Here is a 19,503-nt window from a genome sequence, read left to right as displayed (position 1 = left end):
TCACACACATTAGAGTGCCCTAGTAAGTTGCGAGAGCCCGCTAGAAGCATTCTAGGTCGAATAGCGGACCGAGAGGACCTTTTCAATGCCCTATAAACCGGTAATTGAGACTGACCTTTGACCCTACCTATGACCCGTATCCATGGTGAACCGATGTCCTAGCTCCTTTCTCTTATATTTTTCTCGACTTAATTTCTCTCTTTAAACCTTTTATTTTATTGTTTTAGTTTAGAACACAAATCAAACAAACCCCTTTTGGTTACCTAGACTTACTTAATTTGACAAGTAGAATGCTAAAAGTCTCCCTGTGGATACGATCCCGACTTTCCTAGCTAAATTATTTAGAGACCGGTTGGTTTATTTTTGATAGGTTGCGACAGCCTGATCAGTAGTAGTAATACCGACCAGAAGCATAGCCGCGGTGGGCTTGGAATGATCCGAAATTTTCACCATCTTTTTAGTTGGAGATGGTGGTGGTGGTGGTGAAGATGATGAACTAGAAACCTCCTCCTCTTCAAAATCTTTAAGATCGTCTAAGTAAGACTTTCTTGTAATTTTAACGTGCACGGGAGAAGCGGCTTCTTTGACTTCTTTCCAAAAATGTTGTCTTCTATGAAAGGTTTTCCCGGGCTCAGAATCTGGTGAAAGCAAATCTCTACTATGAGAACATTTGATCATAAGACAATAATCTCTAGAAAATTGTAAGTAACGGTCTCATGGAAGAAGTGTTCCTTAAGACAAAAGAAAACAAGATAGAAATCAACAAATCTAAACGTAATAAAACCGTGCTCCTCGGCAATGATGCCAAAATTTGATAGGCTATGTCGCACACCTAACAAAGATAATTTTCCCTTGACACAAATTAATGTAGTACGAGGGGTCGAACACAAGGAGACGGGAATTGCGCTATGAAATGCTACAAGTAGACTTCGGTTAGGTCCAATTTAGCCTTGTCTGACTTCAGTCTAGCCTGACTTAATTAGGCTGATTGGGGCAACCAGAGTCCGGACAATTACAGTTATTATTTGACAGGAAAGTTGCTCAAGAGGCCTGATAGCAATAGTAGAGTAGCCTGGTGGGAATCTCCGGCAGGATGAATAATCAGCAAATCAACAAGACAATTATGCACATGCTCTATTCTTACGGAAGACCAAGTCCAACTACAAGAACGTGCAATTTCCATAAACTACAACGTACAAGAAGAGAAAAAGGAGAAGTTGTTGAGTTAGAATAAGTCAACCGGATTAATAGGGCACATTCCCTATTAATCAGGAGACGATTTCAACAACCAGGGAGAGCGTAAAATCAATTGTAACGTTAGAATATAAAGAGTATAAATAGAGTGGAGGAACATTTGTAAAGGATACGAAGGAATATACAAAAAACATATATAATTAGCTTGTTATTCTTACTACACTTTCTTCTTACTTTCTTTATTATCATTCAACTTATCCAGGAAACGTAAACATTATTGCTCTTATATATTTATTTCATTCATCACTGTACATTTTTCCTTAAATATTAGAACTAGATACCTACACTACTAAATCTTCAGGCCGGATCATTTCAGGGGAATTCGTGCTAAAACAATTGGCGCCTACCGTGGGGCATCTAGTTCATTAATCAAAAAATTTCCTTCATCATTTTCCATTTAATACTCACATATAAAAATGGCAGAACTCACCCCAGAACAACAATTGGCAGCCGCCTTGGCTAAGATTCAAAGAATTGGAAAAAATTCAGGAAAAGGCGGCTCAAGCAGAGGCTGAGATCACTAGGCTTAAGGAATTTGAGTCTAACCTGAGAAAGAAATTGGAAAGTCAGGCTTCAGGCTCCAAAACCAAATTCGAGCCAGGAACCCCATTCTCATCCATCTTCAAGCAAATTGATTTCTCCAGTTTTGGAACTCCGGAGAAGGATACCTCCTCTGGTCGACAAATCATTCCTGACAACGAAACAAACAAGACTGAAGCAGCAATAATGATGGCTATGCTTCAGGAAATCCAGAAACTCCATAACAAGATAGAAAATATACCCGGGGTGCCAGACCCTGTGGTTGAGGTGGAAATTGATAGCTTCGTTGACTCACCCTTTGCAGATGAAATTGCAAAGATTGATCTCCCCAAGAAATTTACCGTCCCATCCATGAGAACTTATGATGGGACCTCTGATTCACAAAACCACGTTGCTATATTCAAACAGAAGATGTTAGCTGCCTCAATACCCAGTGAACTCAGGCAGGTTTGCATGTGTAAAGGCTTTGGTACTACCCTGACTGGAGCAGTGTTGCAATGGTTCATCAATCTCCCAAATGGAAGTATCAAGAAATTTGCAGACCTGGTCAATGCCTTCAATCAACAGTTTGCAAGCAGCAGAGACATGGCTAAGAGACCCAGTAACTTGTTCAGGGTAAAACAGCTTCCTGAAGAATCCCTCAAAGAATTCCTGGCCAAATTTGTCAAAGAAAAGGTGGCCATTCCCAGATGCGACGAAGAAACAGGGGTGGAAGCTTTCAGGCAAGGAGTTCTGCTTGACAGTGACATCTACGCAGACCTAACCAAAAAAGCATGTCCAACCTTTGCCACTGTTCAATCCATCGCCTTAGAGCATGTCAAATTGGAAGAAGATCTCAACTTCAGAACAAACTCATCAGGAGGAAAGCAAAGCTATGGACACACTAACAGGAAGAGCTCCTACCAGAAAGGAAGCAACCGTAGATCAGCACCTTATTCCAGACCTGAACGATATGAAGTCAACATGGCACAGGAACACAAAGGTAACCTTTCTAGCTTACCAACTATTCCTGAATATTTTTCTATAAATACTGCAGGATTGATCAAACGCTTGGAAAGTCTGGGAGACATGGTTAGATGGCCCAAGAAATCTGACAACCCCAGAAAAGATCCAACAAGATGGTGTGACTTTCACCAAGATATCGGACACACCACAGAAGAATGCATTCAGCTCCGGAAACAAGTGGCTTACCTCCTAAAGAAGGGCTATCTGAAAGACTTAATCCAGCAGCCCAAGAAAAAAGATGAAGGACCGGGCAAGAGAGATCCAGGAAACAACAGAGATCCTCTCCTCCTCCCCCCATCTATGAAGTCAAGTTCATAAACGGAGGCTCAGAAATCTGTGGCTTAACCAGCTCGGCTGCTAAAAGAATCGCCAGGGAGTCTAAACTTCAACCCCCTTCTAGATCTAAATTATTACCTGCCGTTACTTTTGATTACTCGGACTTGTAGGGAGTACCAGACTTAGACCATGATAGCCTGGTAATTACCATGCAAATTGGCACGGCTAAGGTATCAAGAATCCTGATAGACGGAGGCAGTTCAATCAACTTCGTGATGCTCGACGTCCTTAAAGCCACGAAAATAGATGAAGAGAAAATCATCAAGAAATCCAGTGCCCTGGTCGGATTCAGCGGAGAAACAAAGAACACCCTGGGAGAAATTAGCCTACCAACCTATGTGGAAGGTGTAGCTTCCTATGAAAGATTCGGGGTAATGGATTGCCTATCCTCGTAGAACGTAATCCTGGGCAGACCGTGGATCCACAACGTCAAAGCAATCCCGTCAACATATCATCAATGCGTGAAAATACCAACTGAATGGGGGATAACCACCATTAGAGGAGAACAGAAAGCAGCCCAGGAATGTTACACCCAGGCTTTGAAACCTTCAAAGTCAGGTAAGTCTCTCGCATAGCAACTAAAGTCCCCTGTCAGGAAAGAATATATTGCCCAATCACAAATGGAAACAGGAGAGGTCATTCTGGACCCAGAATTCCCTGATAGGAAGGTACTTGTAGGATCAGATGCACCTGACTCAGTCAGGCCCAATCTGGTCAGCTTCCTTAAAACTAAAATGTCTTGTTTTGACTGGTCACATTTTAATACGACTGGTATAGATGCTGATATTATAACTCATAAATAAAATATTGACAAATCGTTTAAGCTCATGTACAAAGAAAAGAGGAGAAAATTTGCTTCAGAGAGAAATGAAATTATCAATCAAGAAGTCGACAAGCTATTGGACATGGGAATGATCAGGGAAGTGATGTACCCTGACTGGCTTGCAAATGTAGTAGTTGTCCAAAAGAAGAATGGCAAGTGGAGAGTCTGTGTGGACTACACCGACCTAAACAAGGACTGCCCAAAAGATCCATACCCCCTTCCACATATTGATGCAATGGTAGACGCCACTGCAGGCCACGAGATGTTAACATTCATGGATGCTTCCAGTGGATTCAACCAAATAAAGATGCACCCCGCGGATCAGGAAAGCACAACCTTCATTACTGAAAGAGGAGTATTTTGTTATACTGCCATGCCCTTTGGATTAAAAAATGCAGGTGCAACCTATCAAAGATTAGTCAACATGATGTTCAAAGATCAAATTGGAGACACCATGGAAGTCTACATTGATGACATGGTAGTCAAGTAAAAAAAGGCAGAAAACCACGTCAAAGCCCTAGAAGTAGCATTCCAAATACTGGAGAAATTCAACATGAAGCTAAATCCACAAAAATGCCATTTCGGAGTCTCAGCAGGCAAATTCTTAGGCTATATGGTGACAAAAAGAGGAATAGAAGCCAGCCCTGAACAGATCAAAGCCATCCTGGAGCTAGAACCACCAAAAACGGTCAAAGACATACAAAAGCTGACAGGAAGAATAACAAAATTGAACTGAACGGGTTCATTTCAAGGTCATCGAGAGAGGTGCAAATCATTTTACAACCCGCTCGGGAAGAATAAAGACTTCAGTGGACCCCGATCACCAAGTCGCCTTTGAAGATTTGAAAGCATACCTATCCTCTCCACCCCTTTGGCAAAACCCGTCAAAACGAACCCCTGAAGAGTATATTCGATCATCGAGATCAACTTTGTCGTAGTGATTCAGTCAAAGAAATGGACGGACAGCAACACCCTATCTATTACGTAAGTAAAAGTCTACTAGATGCAGAGATCAGGTATGGCCTACTTGAAACATATGTTTTAGCTTTAATTATGAGTTGTACCAAATTAAGACAATACTTCGAAAGTCACCCTATAATAGTCAGAACCAATCTTCCTATTAAGTCTATACTTAGGAAACCAGAACTATACGGACGAATGTGCAAGTGGTCAGTTCAGCTAAGTACCTACAATATAACCTTTGAACCCAGGACAGTAATTAAGTCACGGGCACTAGCAGACTTTGTGGCTGATTTTAGTCCAGCCCTAGAACCTGACCTGATAAAAGAATTAAACAGACTGACCAATGACCAGAAAGACCTAGAATGGACCCTGTTTGTCGACGATGCAGCCAACATGAGGGGTACCGGCCTAGGCGTAGTACTAAAATCGCCACAGGGGGATAAGATAGTACATGCTATAAGTTGTGCATTTGAAGCTACCAACAATGAGGCTGAATATGAAGCCCTAATAGCTGGATTAAAGGTATGTATTGACCTTGGTGTACAAAACTTAAAGGTACGTACTGATTCCCTCCTTATTTCAAACCAAGTAAATGGAGTCTATACTGCAAAAGACTAAAAAATGATGCTCTATTTAGAAGTTGTCCAAAATTTAAAAAGCAAATTTCGTAATTTTAATATTGATCAAATACCTAGAGACTTGAATACCCAGGCCGATGCCCTAGCCGGCCTAGGATCCAATTTCAGCCCCCCTGATTTTGATAAAATCCCTATCATACATTTATTAGAACCTGCAATAAATAAACAAGATGAAACTTTCCCAATATATGTCGTCAATTCATGGACAAAACCTTACTATGATTGGCTCCAGCAGGGAATCCTTCCCCTGAATAAACAAGATTCCACAACACTTAAAATCAAAGCTGCTTCATATAATATTATTAACAATGTGACTTTTAAGAAATCGCAGGCAAGACCATACCTCAGATGCCTGGAACCACAGGAAGCTGAACAGATACTATCAGAAATCCATGGAGGATACTGTGGCAATCATAAAGGTGGCAGGAGCCTGGCAAGCAAAGTACTCAAAACAGGCTACTTCTGGCCTACCCTGAGGGCCGATTGCTTGGAATTCAGTTCTAAATGCAAAGCCTGCCAAATTCATGGACCATATATCCACCAACCATCTGAGGAGCTACATTCCATATCCGCTCCCTGGCCATTCATGAAATGGGGCATGGATATAGTAGGAAAACTACCTCAAGCACCCGGGCAAAAAGTTTTCATGCTAGCAATGACTAACTACTTCTCCAAATGGATAGAGGCCGATTCATACAGGCAAGTCAAAGAGAAGGATGTCATAGCATTCATCAAACGTAACATCATATGCAGATATGGCATACCCTCAGAAATAGTATGTGACAATGGCACGCAATTCGTGGGAAAAAGAACAACAGCTTTCTGTGCTCAATGGAATATCAACCTGGTGACCTCCACACCAGGTTATCCAAAAGCCAATGGCAGCAGAATCCAAAGAACAAAGTAATAATCAGTTGTCTGAAGAAGAAGCTAGAAAAAAGGAAAGGTAGATGGGCTGAAGAACTCCCTTTGGTCCTCTGGGCTGACCGGACCATGCCTAAAACATCCACATGCCAAACCCCCTACTCCTTGGTCTATGGGTGTGAAGTAGTAATCCCAGCAGAAGTCGACATCCCATCAGCCAGATGCAGCCTGAATACAATAACAAGCAATAAACCTCTGATGGAGGATAGCCTGGACTTAACAGAAGAACTGAGAGATGCAGCCAACATTAGAATGGCAGCCTATCAGCAAACAGTGGACAAAAGCTACAACAAGACTGTTAAAGCCAAAATATTCAGGATAGGAGACCTCATCCTCAGAAAAGTTTTTCAAAATACAAAGGAGAAAAACGCAGGCAAATTGGCCCCAACCTGGGAAAGTCCCTACCTGATCGACTCAATAGTCGGTCAGGGCGCTTACAGGCTACAGACCCTGGATGGCAAAATGATCCCCAGAGCTTGGAATGTTGCACATTTAAAACTATTTCACATATAAAATATATCCCCCAGCCCAGGTAAAATCTTTACCTTATCTCTTTTTGCCTGGCCTGATATGCAACTAAATGTATGATACTTGCCATTATATGAATAACTGTCTTATATGATTCTTCTTATTATGTGCCTAAATACTTGTTAATGTTCTCGTTTCTCTTTTTTCCCCTACCAAGTAGAATCTTCAATATTTGTTTAAAATAATGCATTCAATTAACACCTTACTTAAAACAAATTTTCAAGATTGAGGGCCACTCCACTAGCATACATATTACTCATATAAAAAAAATATCCAAATTTCAGTTGTAAAAATAGGCCTTAAAATACTGAGCTCAGTTCAAATATACAAACTTGGGAAAACTTTTCCTGGATTGTATATCATAAATGGGTTATAAGCCCTCCAGACAGGCATGGGACGTAAGCCCTCCAGACAGGCAATAACCCCACCCATGACACAAAAGTCTGGCCAGATCCAGTGCAAGGAAACCTGGTCTAATCCAGTCAAATAACTGGCCCGATCCAGTACACATCCAATACTACAAATATGCCTTATCCAACTATCCAAAACACAAAGAAAAACCATCAAAGATCGATTGTTTAAAGATCGAAATAAAATGTTCATTCCAAAAACATCAACCCCAGAAACGACATACCCAAAATTACCCAAAAAAAGAAACAAGTATCCATTCCAGGAACATCCCCCCTAGATGGGTCAAAACAAAAAAACAAAAACACAAGTCTAAACAGGTTTCGAATCAGAAACCGACCCACAACCTTCTACCATTTCCTGATTATCTTCTTTTTCCTTGGAAGGAGGAGAGTCTACTTCTTCTTCATGACCCATATTGGCCAAGTCAGGATACTGGGTGTCCAGGGCTGTCTCTTCCCGATCCGGATCCCACTTAGCCCTGTCAGATTCCGGATCCCTCATAGCATCAACCCGGCCTTTCCCAAAGAAGTACTGAGTAGCATCAGCAAGCCGTGCCTCCACCAGCTCCTTCTCAACACCAAGATCTTCATTTTTCCTCAGCTGATCCTACATTGCCTGCTTCTCAGTAGCCAACTCTCTCTTAACAGATTCAAGCTCTCCCCTTACAGCTTCGAGCTCTTGCTTAGCTGCTTTCTCAGCATTTTTTGCAGCCACCTCGCAAACCTGAGCAGCCCTAGATGCCTCCCTGGCTGACCCTAGCTGAGACTGAAGTACTGACTCATTACCCCTGGACGTGTGCAAATCATGGTTAACCTTGTCCAATTTTTCTTCCAAGCCAATGATTCTAGCCCGGGCATCCTTGAGCTGACAAGCAGTAATTAGCCCAGCATCCAAGCCCTATAGAAGGATGAAAGGAAACCAATTAACCAAACCCAAGGGAAAAAAGGCAATACAAAAATACATAATAATAAAAGTAATAAACCCTTTATAACTAACCTCCTTGGCTTGAGAAGCAAGAGCAACAGTCTTTGCCATAAGAGAAGACAGGAGAGCCACAACCTTATTAGAAGATTCAAGGGCATTATCAGATAAAAGCTGGCCACTGACATTGGCAGAAAAATCATTTATCTGTGCCCGAGCAGCATCCATATCATCCAACTGGCAGGCACCCCCCTGACGCTTCTTATTGGTTGGGCCTGAATAGGCTCCTTTTCTCCCCCTTCTTCCTCAGGGATAGTAGCCTCTCTTCTCCTCTTGGAAGGTTGGACAACCTCTGGGGACACAAGCCTGGGCGGCTCCTTATGAGGCTGAACACCAGAAACCAAAATATCAAGAGTCTTGTCGCTCCCACTACCAGTAGCCTCTTGACTCTTAGATTGCTCAGAAATCCTAGCAACCCCAGCCTTCAAGTCGGCTGCACTGAAGCTAGCCAGTCTAGCAGAAGACCTATATACTGAATAAAAAAAATTAATAATAAGTAGCAGGAAAGAAATAACAAGAAGACAGCAGTCAACACAAAAATATAAAGAAGACATACAGGAGAGAGCAGTAGAGCTAGGCTTGCCTTTGGGCACTTTAACTACACTCAGCTTAGGCTTCATGTACCGGGGCAACAAATCCCTACTCAGACTACCAGGCCAAGTCCTTTCTTCCTCGCGAAGATAAAGAAAGGCCTAAATCCTTGAAACGGATTCCTCATCAAGAGGATCAAAGTTCCAGTCAGGTGCTGCAAACACCCCCAAAATACTCAGGTAAAAATTAAATATTTCGAATTCATACAATATAAAATGCAAATTAAGAATACAGAACACCTACCACTCTCCAAAGGAGGATATCTCAGATAATCCAGGCCAGACCCCAGGGTGTCAGTCCGGATGAATAAGTAAGTCTTCGCCCAGCCTTTATTGTCTCCAGAATCCAGATTAGTAATTAATGGAGACATTTTTGACTTAATTCTTAAATTAAAACGACCAGTAGAGGGGTTTTTCAGGTGATATACTGCCTTGATGTCATTGACAGTAATTGTAAGTTTATGTTTAGCACATAAATTCTCAATGGAATGGACAAGTTTCCAAACCATTGGCATAATTTGGAAGGGTGATACTTCCATGGCTCGGATAGTATCAATCATCAAAGGAGTAAAAGGCAACTTACAACCAGCCTTGAACGCCCATTCATAGATGCAGAACCAGCCAGGTGACACCCAATTAGCTCTGACCGGATAAGATTCAGGGATCCAAACCTCAGCTGAATCAGGGATCAATTTTTTCTCCCTTAAAACCCCATCATAGTTCGTTTTCAACAGATTCTCTTCAGGAAAAGAGGATTCAAGTGATCGGAGAGCAGAGAAAATAGAATCCTGGTATTTCAACGCTATAGCATGAGCAGGAGGATCAATTTTAACCACCTCCTCTTTATGGATATCTGCTGGTTCAGGTTCAGCTGCAGCCTTCTGAGAAGCAGGATGTTTTTTGGCTCCCATACTCTTTATTGTTTCTTTAAATAAATATTTTTGTGAAAGATTAATGAGATTTATTGAAGAATTGCAGGTAGCAGACTAAATTTCTGGGAAGATAAGAAAGAATTTCAGAGAGAATATAGTGAGAGAAATAGAAGAATTTTGGTGAAGAATAAACTCACCATCAATACCGTATTTATAAGAGAAAAATAACGGTGCAAAAACCCTAGAAATTGCAAAAGTGTCAGTGTGACATCATCTTGCTAGCCGTTGTAGTGTTTAACGGTCACTAAAAGTCTAAGAGTCATTGAGTAATTGTGATTCTTTTTTAGTTTTGAGCCCGGTAAATTGACATCTCACCCCTGGCCTGATCCAGCACGGGTAAAATGTCAAGGGGCAATTGTTAGGTCCAATTTAGCTGGTCGACTTGATCTAGCTCGACTTAATTAGGTGATTGGGGCAACGAGTCCAGGACAATTACGGTTATTATTTGTGGGAGAAAGTGCTCAAGAGGCCTGATAGCAATAGTAGAGTAGCCTGGTGGGAATCTCCAGCAGGATGAATAATCAGCAAATCAACAAGACAATTATGCACATGCTCTATTCTTACGGAAGACAAAGTCCAACTACAAGAACGTGCAATTTCCATAAACTACAACGTGCAAGAAGATAAAAAGTAGAAGTTGTTGAGTTAGAATAAGTCAACCGGATTAATAGGGCACATTCTCTATTAATCAGGAGACGGTTTCAACAACCAGGGAGAGCGTAAAATCAATTGTAACGTTAGAATAGAAAGAGTATAAATAGAGTGGAGGAACATTTGTAAAGGATACGAAGGAATATACAAAAAACATATATAATTAGCTTGTTATTCTTACTATACTTTCTTCTTACTTTCTTTATTATCATTCAACTTATCCAGGAAACGTAAACATTATTGCTCTTATATAATTTATTTCATTCATCACTGTACATTTTTCCTTAAATATTAGAACTAGATAACTACACTATTAAATCTTCAGGCCGGATCCTTTCAGGGGAATTCGTGCTAAAACAACTTCTATGAAGGTCGATAACGATTAATTTGGTTTGTTGGTTTGTTAACTAGCAAATAAAACGATGTAAAATATATTATTAAAGGAGTTTAGGGGAGTCGGGTCACACAAGTAATTGTATATATATGTTCATGTTAAACTCGGAATAAATAACATTGTCAATTATTTAGGCTAAAGATACCTACCTCTCGATATTAGTGTCAACCACAGGTCGGGTCCTAGAGATCTCTCGATATGACTAGATCGTCCTACTACACATGCTTAGTCTAATCCGATTCCGTGCCTCTCGACTTATAGAATGAATTAACAAACTTATTCGATGAATATGGTTACTAAATGAAGATTAATCGTGACGATACAAACATGTGATAGACAAAATTGGACAATATTATATCAACCTAATTTATTATTTTACAAATATTAGTTATTGCATGGCTTATCTAATCCCTAGACTAAGGAGATTTAGCTACTCATATTGAAATGTGAACTACAAAGTATGATTTACGAAATGCTAAACATTATTATAGAAATGATATAGACTAAAGGGTGAATTATGGAATATGAGAATTAACTATGTGATAGAATTAAAATACATTAAACTAAATACTAATGATAAAGGTATGTAATAACTAAAATAGAAGTGTAAACTAAATAAAGTTTGAATTAGAATTACCGAATAAGGAATAGAGCTTGAACTTGAAACACAATGAAATAACCAAATGGAACTTGAATAAGAACTTCTATTAAGAAGGAAATTGTTTATAACATATAAATGTAAACTAACTATGAAAACTTAAGAGAATATTTGTGTGCTTAAGAATGCAAGAAATGTGATATTGTACGGTGGAAATAAGATGTTAATTAAGTTTAATGCCTTGTTTAATCACCCGGTACGTTAAGCTCTTCAATTAGCATCCTAAGCTTCACTAAGCATCCAAAGTTTCCACCTTAGTTGGACTTCAAATCTTGGGCTTGACTTTGCATAAGACTTTATTTTACAATTCTCATTTTAATCCATATCTTTATGCATGCAAATCCTTGTAACAGTTCAAGGTTGGTCCAATGTTTTCTTATTTACTTAGCCTTGCTTCTAGTTACTTGCACAAGTGATGGAATAAGCTTCTAAAAGCTCAAATTCCTATAAAATGCGATAAAACATGCAAAGACAACTAGAATACAATATTAGGTCATAAAATCACTAAGGTTAGTGCAATTGACATGTATATTAGAGCCAAAATAAGGAGATAAAGTCTATATAAAATGTACTTATCAGTGTGGCCAAGTGTGAATTAATTGATAGTCCTGCTTTGGGGTCTTTGTTCACTTGGAACAACAAGCAAGATATTGCTACTAGGGTGTATAGTAGGCTGGATAAGGTATTCATTAATGGGGATTGGAGTACTTAGATGCAGGAAATGTATGCTAATTTATTGCCTGAGGGGGACTTTGACCAAAGTCCTTACATTTTTGATGAGTAGGAATCAGCCATTGCATCATAAGAAGCCTTTCAAATACTACAATATGTGGGGGAAGGCTTCTGTTTATCTTAATACCTTAAGTAGCTGGTGGAATATGTCATTTCAAGGTACAAAGATGTTCTGCCTTGTATCCAAACTCAAGCAATTAAAGAGCGGATTCAGAGGCTATAATAAAGAGCATTTTTGTGATATTGAAAGGAGTACTATGTTAGCTCTGAAAAATCTTGAATACATACTGTTGGGCCAAGATTTGTCCTGCCTGATCAGACAAATGTCAGGCAAAGAGACACCAAGTCTGGCCTGAACGGAAGCAACTCAGCACAAAGCATATTATAAACAGACAGGTGCCAGCCAGAGAGGAAAGATAGATCAGGCCACCCAATCAGGCCAGATCTGAAGGAATAACACACCTGCCATATATTAGGCTCTACTAGAACGAGTCAGGCAACAACCAAAGTACAACAAAGAGGTTTCTACTTACACGGAGGACTTATTCAACAAAACTACAACAAGTATACACTACAAAATAAACACGGGAAACTGACGGAAAAAATCCGTCAAAAACGGCTATTCCCCGTCATAAACTCCCATTCCTGACGGTTTTTCCGTCAGGAAAAACGCGTCACTACAATTCGTCACAGAAAAAAAATATCTTGACGGTTTTTCCGTCAGAAGGGATACTTGTGACGGATATGTGACGGCTATTCTATCAAAACGGACATTTAGGCTTACGTCTAAGTCAACGTCTTGTTGACTATTCTGACGGAAAAACCGTCAGGAATTTAGAATTAGTGACGGAAATTCCGTCACAATAGTCAACATCTTGGGTTGGAGATGGCGGTGGTCGGAAAGCTAATTAAACAAAATAATTAATTAAAAAGAGAATAAAAAATACCTAAGTAACTTCACTAATAAGTAAAAAGGAAGGATGAGAAGAAAGGCGGAGGGGGACGGCGGTGGTCGACGGTGGCGGTGGCGGACGGCGGCGGCGGCAACAACCCATACAAATAAAAACATAAAGACAAGAAAAAAAAAAGGAAAAGGAAAAGGAAAAAAAGAGAGAAAGGACAAACCTGGGTTGGAGATGGCGGTGGTCAAAAGGAGAGGAGAATGGTAATAGTGGTGGTGGTGGTGTCGGATTTGGTGTTACGTTTTGGGAAAAAAATTGATTTGGGGAAAAAAACAAGCGATAGAATGACGGGCTGATTCGCGAGTTCTCGATATTTAAGAAAACTCCTGACGGAATTTCCGTAAAAAAAGTCAACATTTTGTTGAATTTCCTGACAAAAATTCCGTCAGGAGTTTTCAAAAAAGCGGGTTCCTGACGGTTATTCCGTCAGGACTATTCTGTCAATTATTGACGTTGAGGCAATAATTGAGAGGAGACTCCTGACTGAATTTCCGTCACGAAAGTCAACATAATGTTGAATATCCTGACGGAAATTCCGTCAATATTCTCCTCTCAATTATTGCTTTTCATTTAAGTCATTTGAAAGATACATGTGACGGAAATTCCGTCAGGAATATTACCTTTGCTGACAGAATTTCCGTCAGGAAATTTTGGCGCCTATAATTTTTTTAACGCGCCTGTATATCCTGACGTATCCTGACGGATAATCCGTCAGAAGAGCTGTAGTGACGGATTTTCCGTCAGTTTTCCGTCACTAGTTCAAAACGTATAACGGATTATTTTTTCCGTCAGTTTCCCGCATTATTTTTATAGTGATAGAGCAGTCAACCAAGCTTGGTGCCTGTGGTTTTGGGAAGTCAAATACCTGCCTCTGGGTAAATAGGGTACGGGGCCTATTTCCTAGGAACGTTCCAATAGACATTAGGAAGACTGTTGGAGACTAAATGGAGCTACTATAAATAGAAAGGAGCAGAAAGGAAGGGGAGGATCATCTATTCACGCATTTACTCTCATTTTATTGTAAACACTCTAAGTAATTCTACTAAGCATTCATACCTTATACTAGCCTGAAATACAAATTTCCTGTCAGGGTACACTAAAAGATAGTAACAATCCCTCCTAGCTTGGTGCCCGTAGTTTTTTCCCTTATTCTCAAGGTTTTCCACATACAAATCTTTGTATTTCACTTTATTGTTTCATTCTTTGTTTAATAGTCATACTAGTCAAGCTTTGTTAATTGAGTTAGATCACCCTGCACAATAAACCCCTGGCAAGACTTTACTTCCGTGTGAAATCTTGTTAATACACATACAAACTCAAATTGCAGCTAATATAGGGGATCTCGGATTTGTATCCCCTATAAATGCCTTTCCAAGGTAATTTGTAATAGGTTGAGTGATATCCTGCCTGAGATTATTAGTGGTTCTCAGAGTGCATTCATAAAAGGGAGGGACATAGTTGGAAACATCTTAATTTGTCAGGATCTCATCAGGTTATACAAGAGAAGAGCGTGATCCCCTAAATTATTGATGAAATTAGACCTTCAGAAGGCCTATGACTCAGTGGAGTGGGATTTTATTCAGGAGATGTTAACTGCCCTAGGTTTTCCTGATCAAACCATTGCTCTTATTATGCAGTGCGTGACTACCCCATCTTACTCCATAGCTTTACATGGGGAAATCTTTGGCTTCTTCCATGGGAAAAGAGGCCTGAGACAAGGGGATCCCTTATCTCCTCTACTTTTCATGATTTGTGTTGAGTATCTCAGCAGGATTTTGGGAGTCATACAGGGACACAAAATGTTCAGACATCACCCTTTATGTAAGAGCATTGGCTTAACCGAGAGATAGGAACCACACGCAACCAATCGGAGGAGTGGGCACCCTGCTGAGACTTCCACAACGCAAGATGACGCAGTGTCAAAGAGAAAACAGATTATGAAGCAGCAGCAACCGTCGCGAAATATATGTCTGCCAATTTCTTCATAAGTTTGGGGGCAGCAATTTCACTAGGGTCACGTAAGAAAGCAGAACCTGTAATCTCAAAAACCACCCGCAAGGCATCGTCAAAAGTAGGACCAACATCTACAATACCAGAAGGTCGTAGGAGCTTAGCCTGCAAATGGGACGCTAGAAAAGCATAGTGTAAAACATCTCCCGCTGCATAAACACCTAGTCCACCAAGATGAAAAGGGTGTAGCAAGGTGCCACTGCCAATCCCCAAAACCAGGTCCGGACGCGGTGACAATACGTTCCAAGCTGGAACAGAGGGCAGCATCGAAAGGAAGATGGACCGAACCAAAAACACGGGGGAGCAAGTACGAAGAGAGAAATAGAGCTTAGAAATACCAGTACAAGCTCTAAGTAGAAGCAACTCACATTGCGGGTCCTCAATCCTCGCGACCAAGACCATAAGCTCAATGGTCTTAGTCACTCTCTTCGCCACAATCTCACTGCCAATAGGACAAGTACTGACAGGTCCACCCAAAACAGAGACACTACGCAAGGGTCGAGCAATAGAAGGGGAAAAACCTGGGAAGCCGACTCTGAGGATCCTCAACAGGCCAAAAGACCTCAGTCTTGGGGACATTGAGATGCAATCCAAAACGAGGGCCATCCGCCATAATCAAATCCAGAACCCTCCCCACCTCCAAAGTGTCCCCAACAATGGTGTTATCATCCAAGTACCAGGCCTGCATATTATTATTATTATTATTATTATTATTATTATTATTATTATTATTATTATTACTACTACTACTACTACTACTATTATTATTATAATTATTATTATCATTAGTTTATTATTAATTAATCATCCTCATTATTGTTATTATAATGAATATTATTTTAAAAATCAATAATATTCATATTAATATAATTAATACTGTACTTTTTCACATACACTATCTCATAAACGTTCTATTTTGTACCCTTTTCACCCAAAACTGACCCAAAAAAACTCTTAAATCAATATTTTCCCTAAAATTTAATTTAATTGCTCACTTAAAACTTAAAATATGGAGTATAATTTACCAATTAATAACTTAATTTACTTGTTTATCAATTATTAATATTATTTGTTGAGTTTTAATTAATCAATCAAATTTTATTTGTTTGTTAAAAATGAAATTAGGGTCTGTCGATTTTTATTTATCAAATAAATTAAATTAGTATTGTTGATGGTTCATGGTGACTGGTGGCTACTTAATCTGTCAAATTAGGATGTTACATGACTAGACTTTTGTTTGTTGACCAGGAATATCCTCTACCGACAACTGGGGCTGTGACACCCCCATACTCCAAGTGCCTTATCAGGACTACTTTAGGTATGGAAACATCACCATCTCGGTTACCCGAGGAAATGATAATCATAAGACAATAATGAAACATACTTAAAAGTAAATACGGTTTAAAGTGATTACATGTCAACTCCAAAACTATTAAATTGAAATACAAAGTACTCAAAACGTTCTACTGATAAAACTATCAAAACTACAAAACATCGTCTGACACAGCGGAAGACTTCTAACTGCCACGTGATGACTCATCCCAGCTATCCCATACGCGTCATATCATACCTGCTCAATAATTGCTCACCACCCCTGAATGGATCACCACAGTTTTTAAAACATTTAAACGGGGTCAGTACTAATTATGCACAACCAAGACACAACGAAACAAGTACATAAACAGCTCAACAACACAGCAATCTTACATTCTCCATAGCCAATCTCCACACAACTGACTACACACTAAAGTGTATAGTCCTACCAGAGTACCCATTGCAACAAGTACTCCACACCGTCAGTGGGGAACCGCAGCCGTACCCACCAAATCCCCGCTCATCATCACTGAGCGATAAACCCAAGTTTCCTTAATGTGCACATCCCCTCCTGTGGTAGGTTCCACAGAGGGCGAACCAAGGGCGTGAAGCCACTCCCGCAAGTGACTCCACTTAGCCAAGGACGCTCCCCGAAGATCACAGACAGATACAAACCAATCAATAGTATGAAAACAACAACCGTCTAACAACTTAACAATACAATTAATCTTTAATCATAACAACTATCACCGCACATTATGTAACTAATACTGAGTAGGGAAACCCTACCTGGAAAGCAATCACAGAATCAGACGATCAAGCAGCTAAATCAGAATTTCTCCTCAACGTTAATGTTGTCTTAACTTCTAGGTATACATATTGGGCCTCAATGTTTGTCCTACCTAAAGGTGTGATGACTAAGGTGGATGCTATTTGTAGGTCCTTTTTATGGGAAGGTAGGTCAGAATATACCAGAATTCCTCTGCTGAGTTGGGCAAAGGTTTGTGTGCCTTTGTCTGAGGGTGGACTAGGAATTAAGCAAAGTCATTTCTGGAACAAGGCTTATATTGGAAAACTTGTATGGTGGATAGCAGCACATCCTGATAAGCTATGGGTACAATGGGTTCATCATGTGTACTTAAAAGGAGTTAGTTGGTTTGATTATAGTCCTCCTGCAGATACTAGTTGGCGCTGGAGGAAAGTGTGCCATGTCAAGGATCTGATTAAAGAGGGCTTTGTTGATGGACAATGGACTATAGGATCAAGAGGGTATATTGTTAAGAGCTGCTATGATTGGTTAAGAGACAAGAGAATTCAGGTTGATTGGCACAAGGCTGTCTGGTGCACTATGGCTTTACCTAAGCACTCTTTTGTTGCCTGGCTAATCTCAAATAGGGCACTTCAGCTGAAGGATAAACTGGCTAGGCTTCAGATTTCACAAGATGATTTATGCTGTCTATGTCAGTCTGCCTCTGAAACACATCAGCATTTGTTTGAGGAATGTCATTTCAGCAAGAGTCTGTTACAAGGTACTGGTACCTGGCTGAGTTCTGATATAGCAGAGAGGAATGTTCTGCAAGTTATTAATAGGAAGAGATGGAGTTCGATTCGTAAGAAGATGTGTACTGTTGCTGTTTTGGCGTGCTGGTACATGGTCTGGATACAAATAAATAGTGCTCGCCTGGAAGGTAGTGTTACCAAACCTGATCTGGTAATTCAACGGATTAGAAGGATGATTGTATGCAGTCAATGAGTGTAAGCCTCGAGTAGTTAGCCCTAAGGATAGAATCTGGTTATGTAAGGTGCATCTTAGTTGATATTAGCACAAATCATGTATGGTATTAAAAACCTATTGTAATTACCGTTATTAATGGAAGCTTACATTTTAGCAAAAAAAAAAAAAAAAAAGAATTTCTCCTCAACGAACCCTCCTCCTATACATACATACATATTATTACTACCATAATCATATAAACCACCAAAACCCCCAAATCACCCAATTAATGTTTAACCAACATTAACCAAATGATATAAAAATCATATGTAAAGCTTACCCTCGACACAAGGATCACAAGGATGTAAAGAACGACGAAAACCGACAATCCTAGCTCCGGGATTTACTAATAATGCGATGAGGATGAAGCAACGTAACTTTAATCTTCTCTTTTTGTGATTTAGGTTATGAAAAGTGTTTTAGTAAAAGTGACTAAAGCCCTATATATCATTCCCGCATTATTAACAAAACCCGTCAAAAATCACTCGTAAAACGACTTACTCGATCGAGTAAGTCACTTACTCGATCGAGTGACCCTTACTCGATCGAGTGCCAAGCTTACTCGATCGAGTACCCTACAGGCAGTCTACTGTTTTGCGTAAAACCATACTTACTCGAGAGAGTAAACCCCACCCGATAGAGTACCCCAAGACACATAAAACCGTAGTATTACAGTCTCCACTCCTTAAAAATAACTTCGTCCCCGAAGTTCAAACCACAAACAAAACCAAACATACTAACACCTCCCCCCCACAACAACATAAACAAAACTCAACATCAAACTTCCTATCACACCTCAAAAACAACTCAATCCGACTCAAGACAACTACTAACTGTACCAAAATCAACATAAGACATACACAACTCTATGAGGACATGCAAAAACTCTATGCGACCATCTCCTATCCCCCTAAAAGAAACAAGGTTACGTCCCCGTAACCATACATACCTGATAAAAAAGAGACGGATACCGATCCCTCATAGCCTCTTTCGCCTCCCATGTAGCCTCCTCAACCTCATGGTTAGACCAAAGAACCTTAAGCAACACTATCTCACCATGTCTAGTTTTCCTAACCTTTCGAT

At 40.0% G+C, this 19,503-nt stretch overlaps 1 protein-coding gene across 1 annotated transcript; it reads left to right on the top strand.

Moving 5' to 3' along the window:
• Positions 1-14,851: 14,851 nt before the first annotated feature.
• Positions 14,852-18,399, top strand: LOC141588427 (uncharacterized). Its single transcript, XM_074409870.1, has 2 exons — positions 14,852-14,958; positions 17,517-18,399. The coding sequence occupies exons 1-2, from the start codon at positions 14,852-14,854 to the stop codon at positions 18,397-18,399; spliced, it is 990 nt and encodes a 329-aa protein (XP_074265971.1).
• The last annotated feature ends 1,104 nt before the right edge of the window (positions 18,400-19,503 follow it).

The sequence above is a fragment of the Silene latifolia genome, chromosome 6, assembly GCF_048544455.1.
Source record: "Silene latifolia isolate original U9 population chromosome 6, ASM4854445v1, whole genome shotgun sequence".
NCBI lineage: Eukaryota > Viridiplantae > Streptophyta > Magnoliopsida > Caryophyllales > Caryophyllaceae > Silene > Silene latifolia.
Note: the sequence above shows the minus strand (reverse complement) of the source record. Positions and strands in the feature narration are given on the sequence as shown.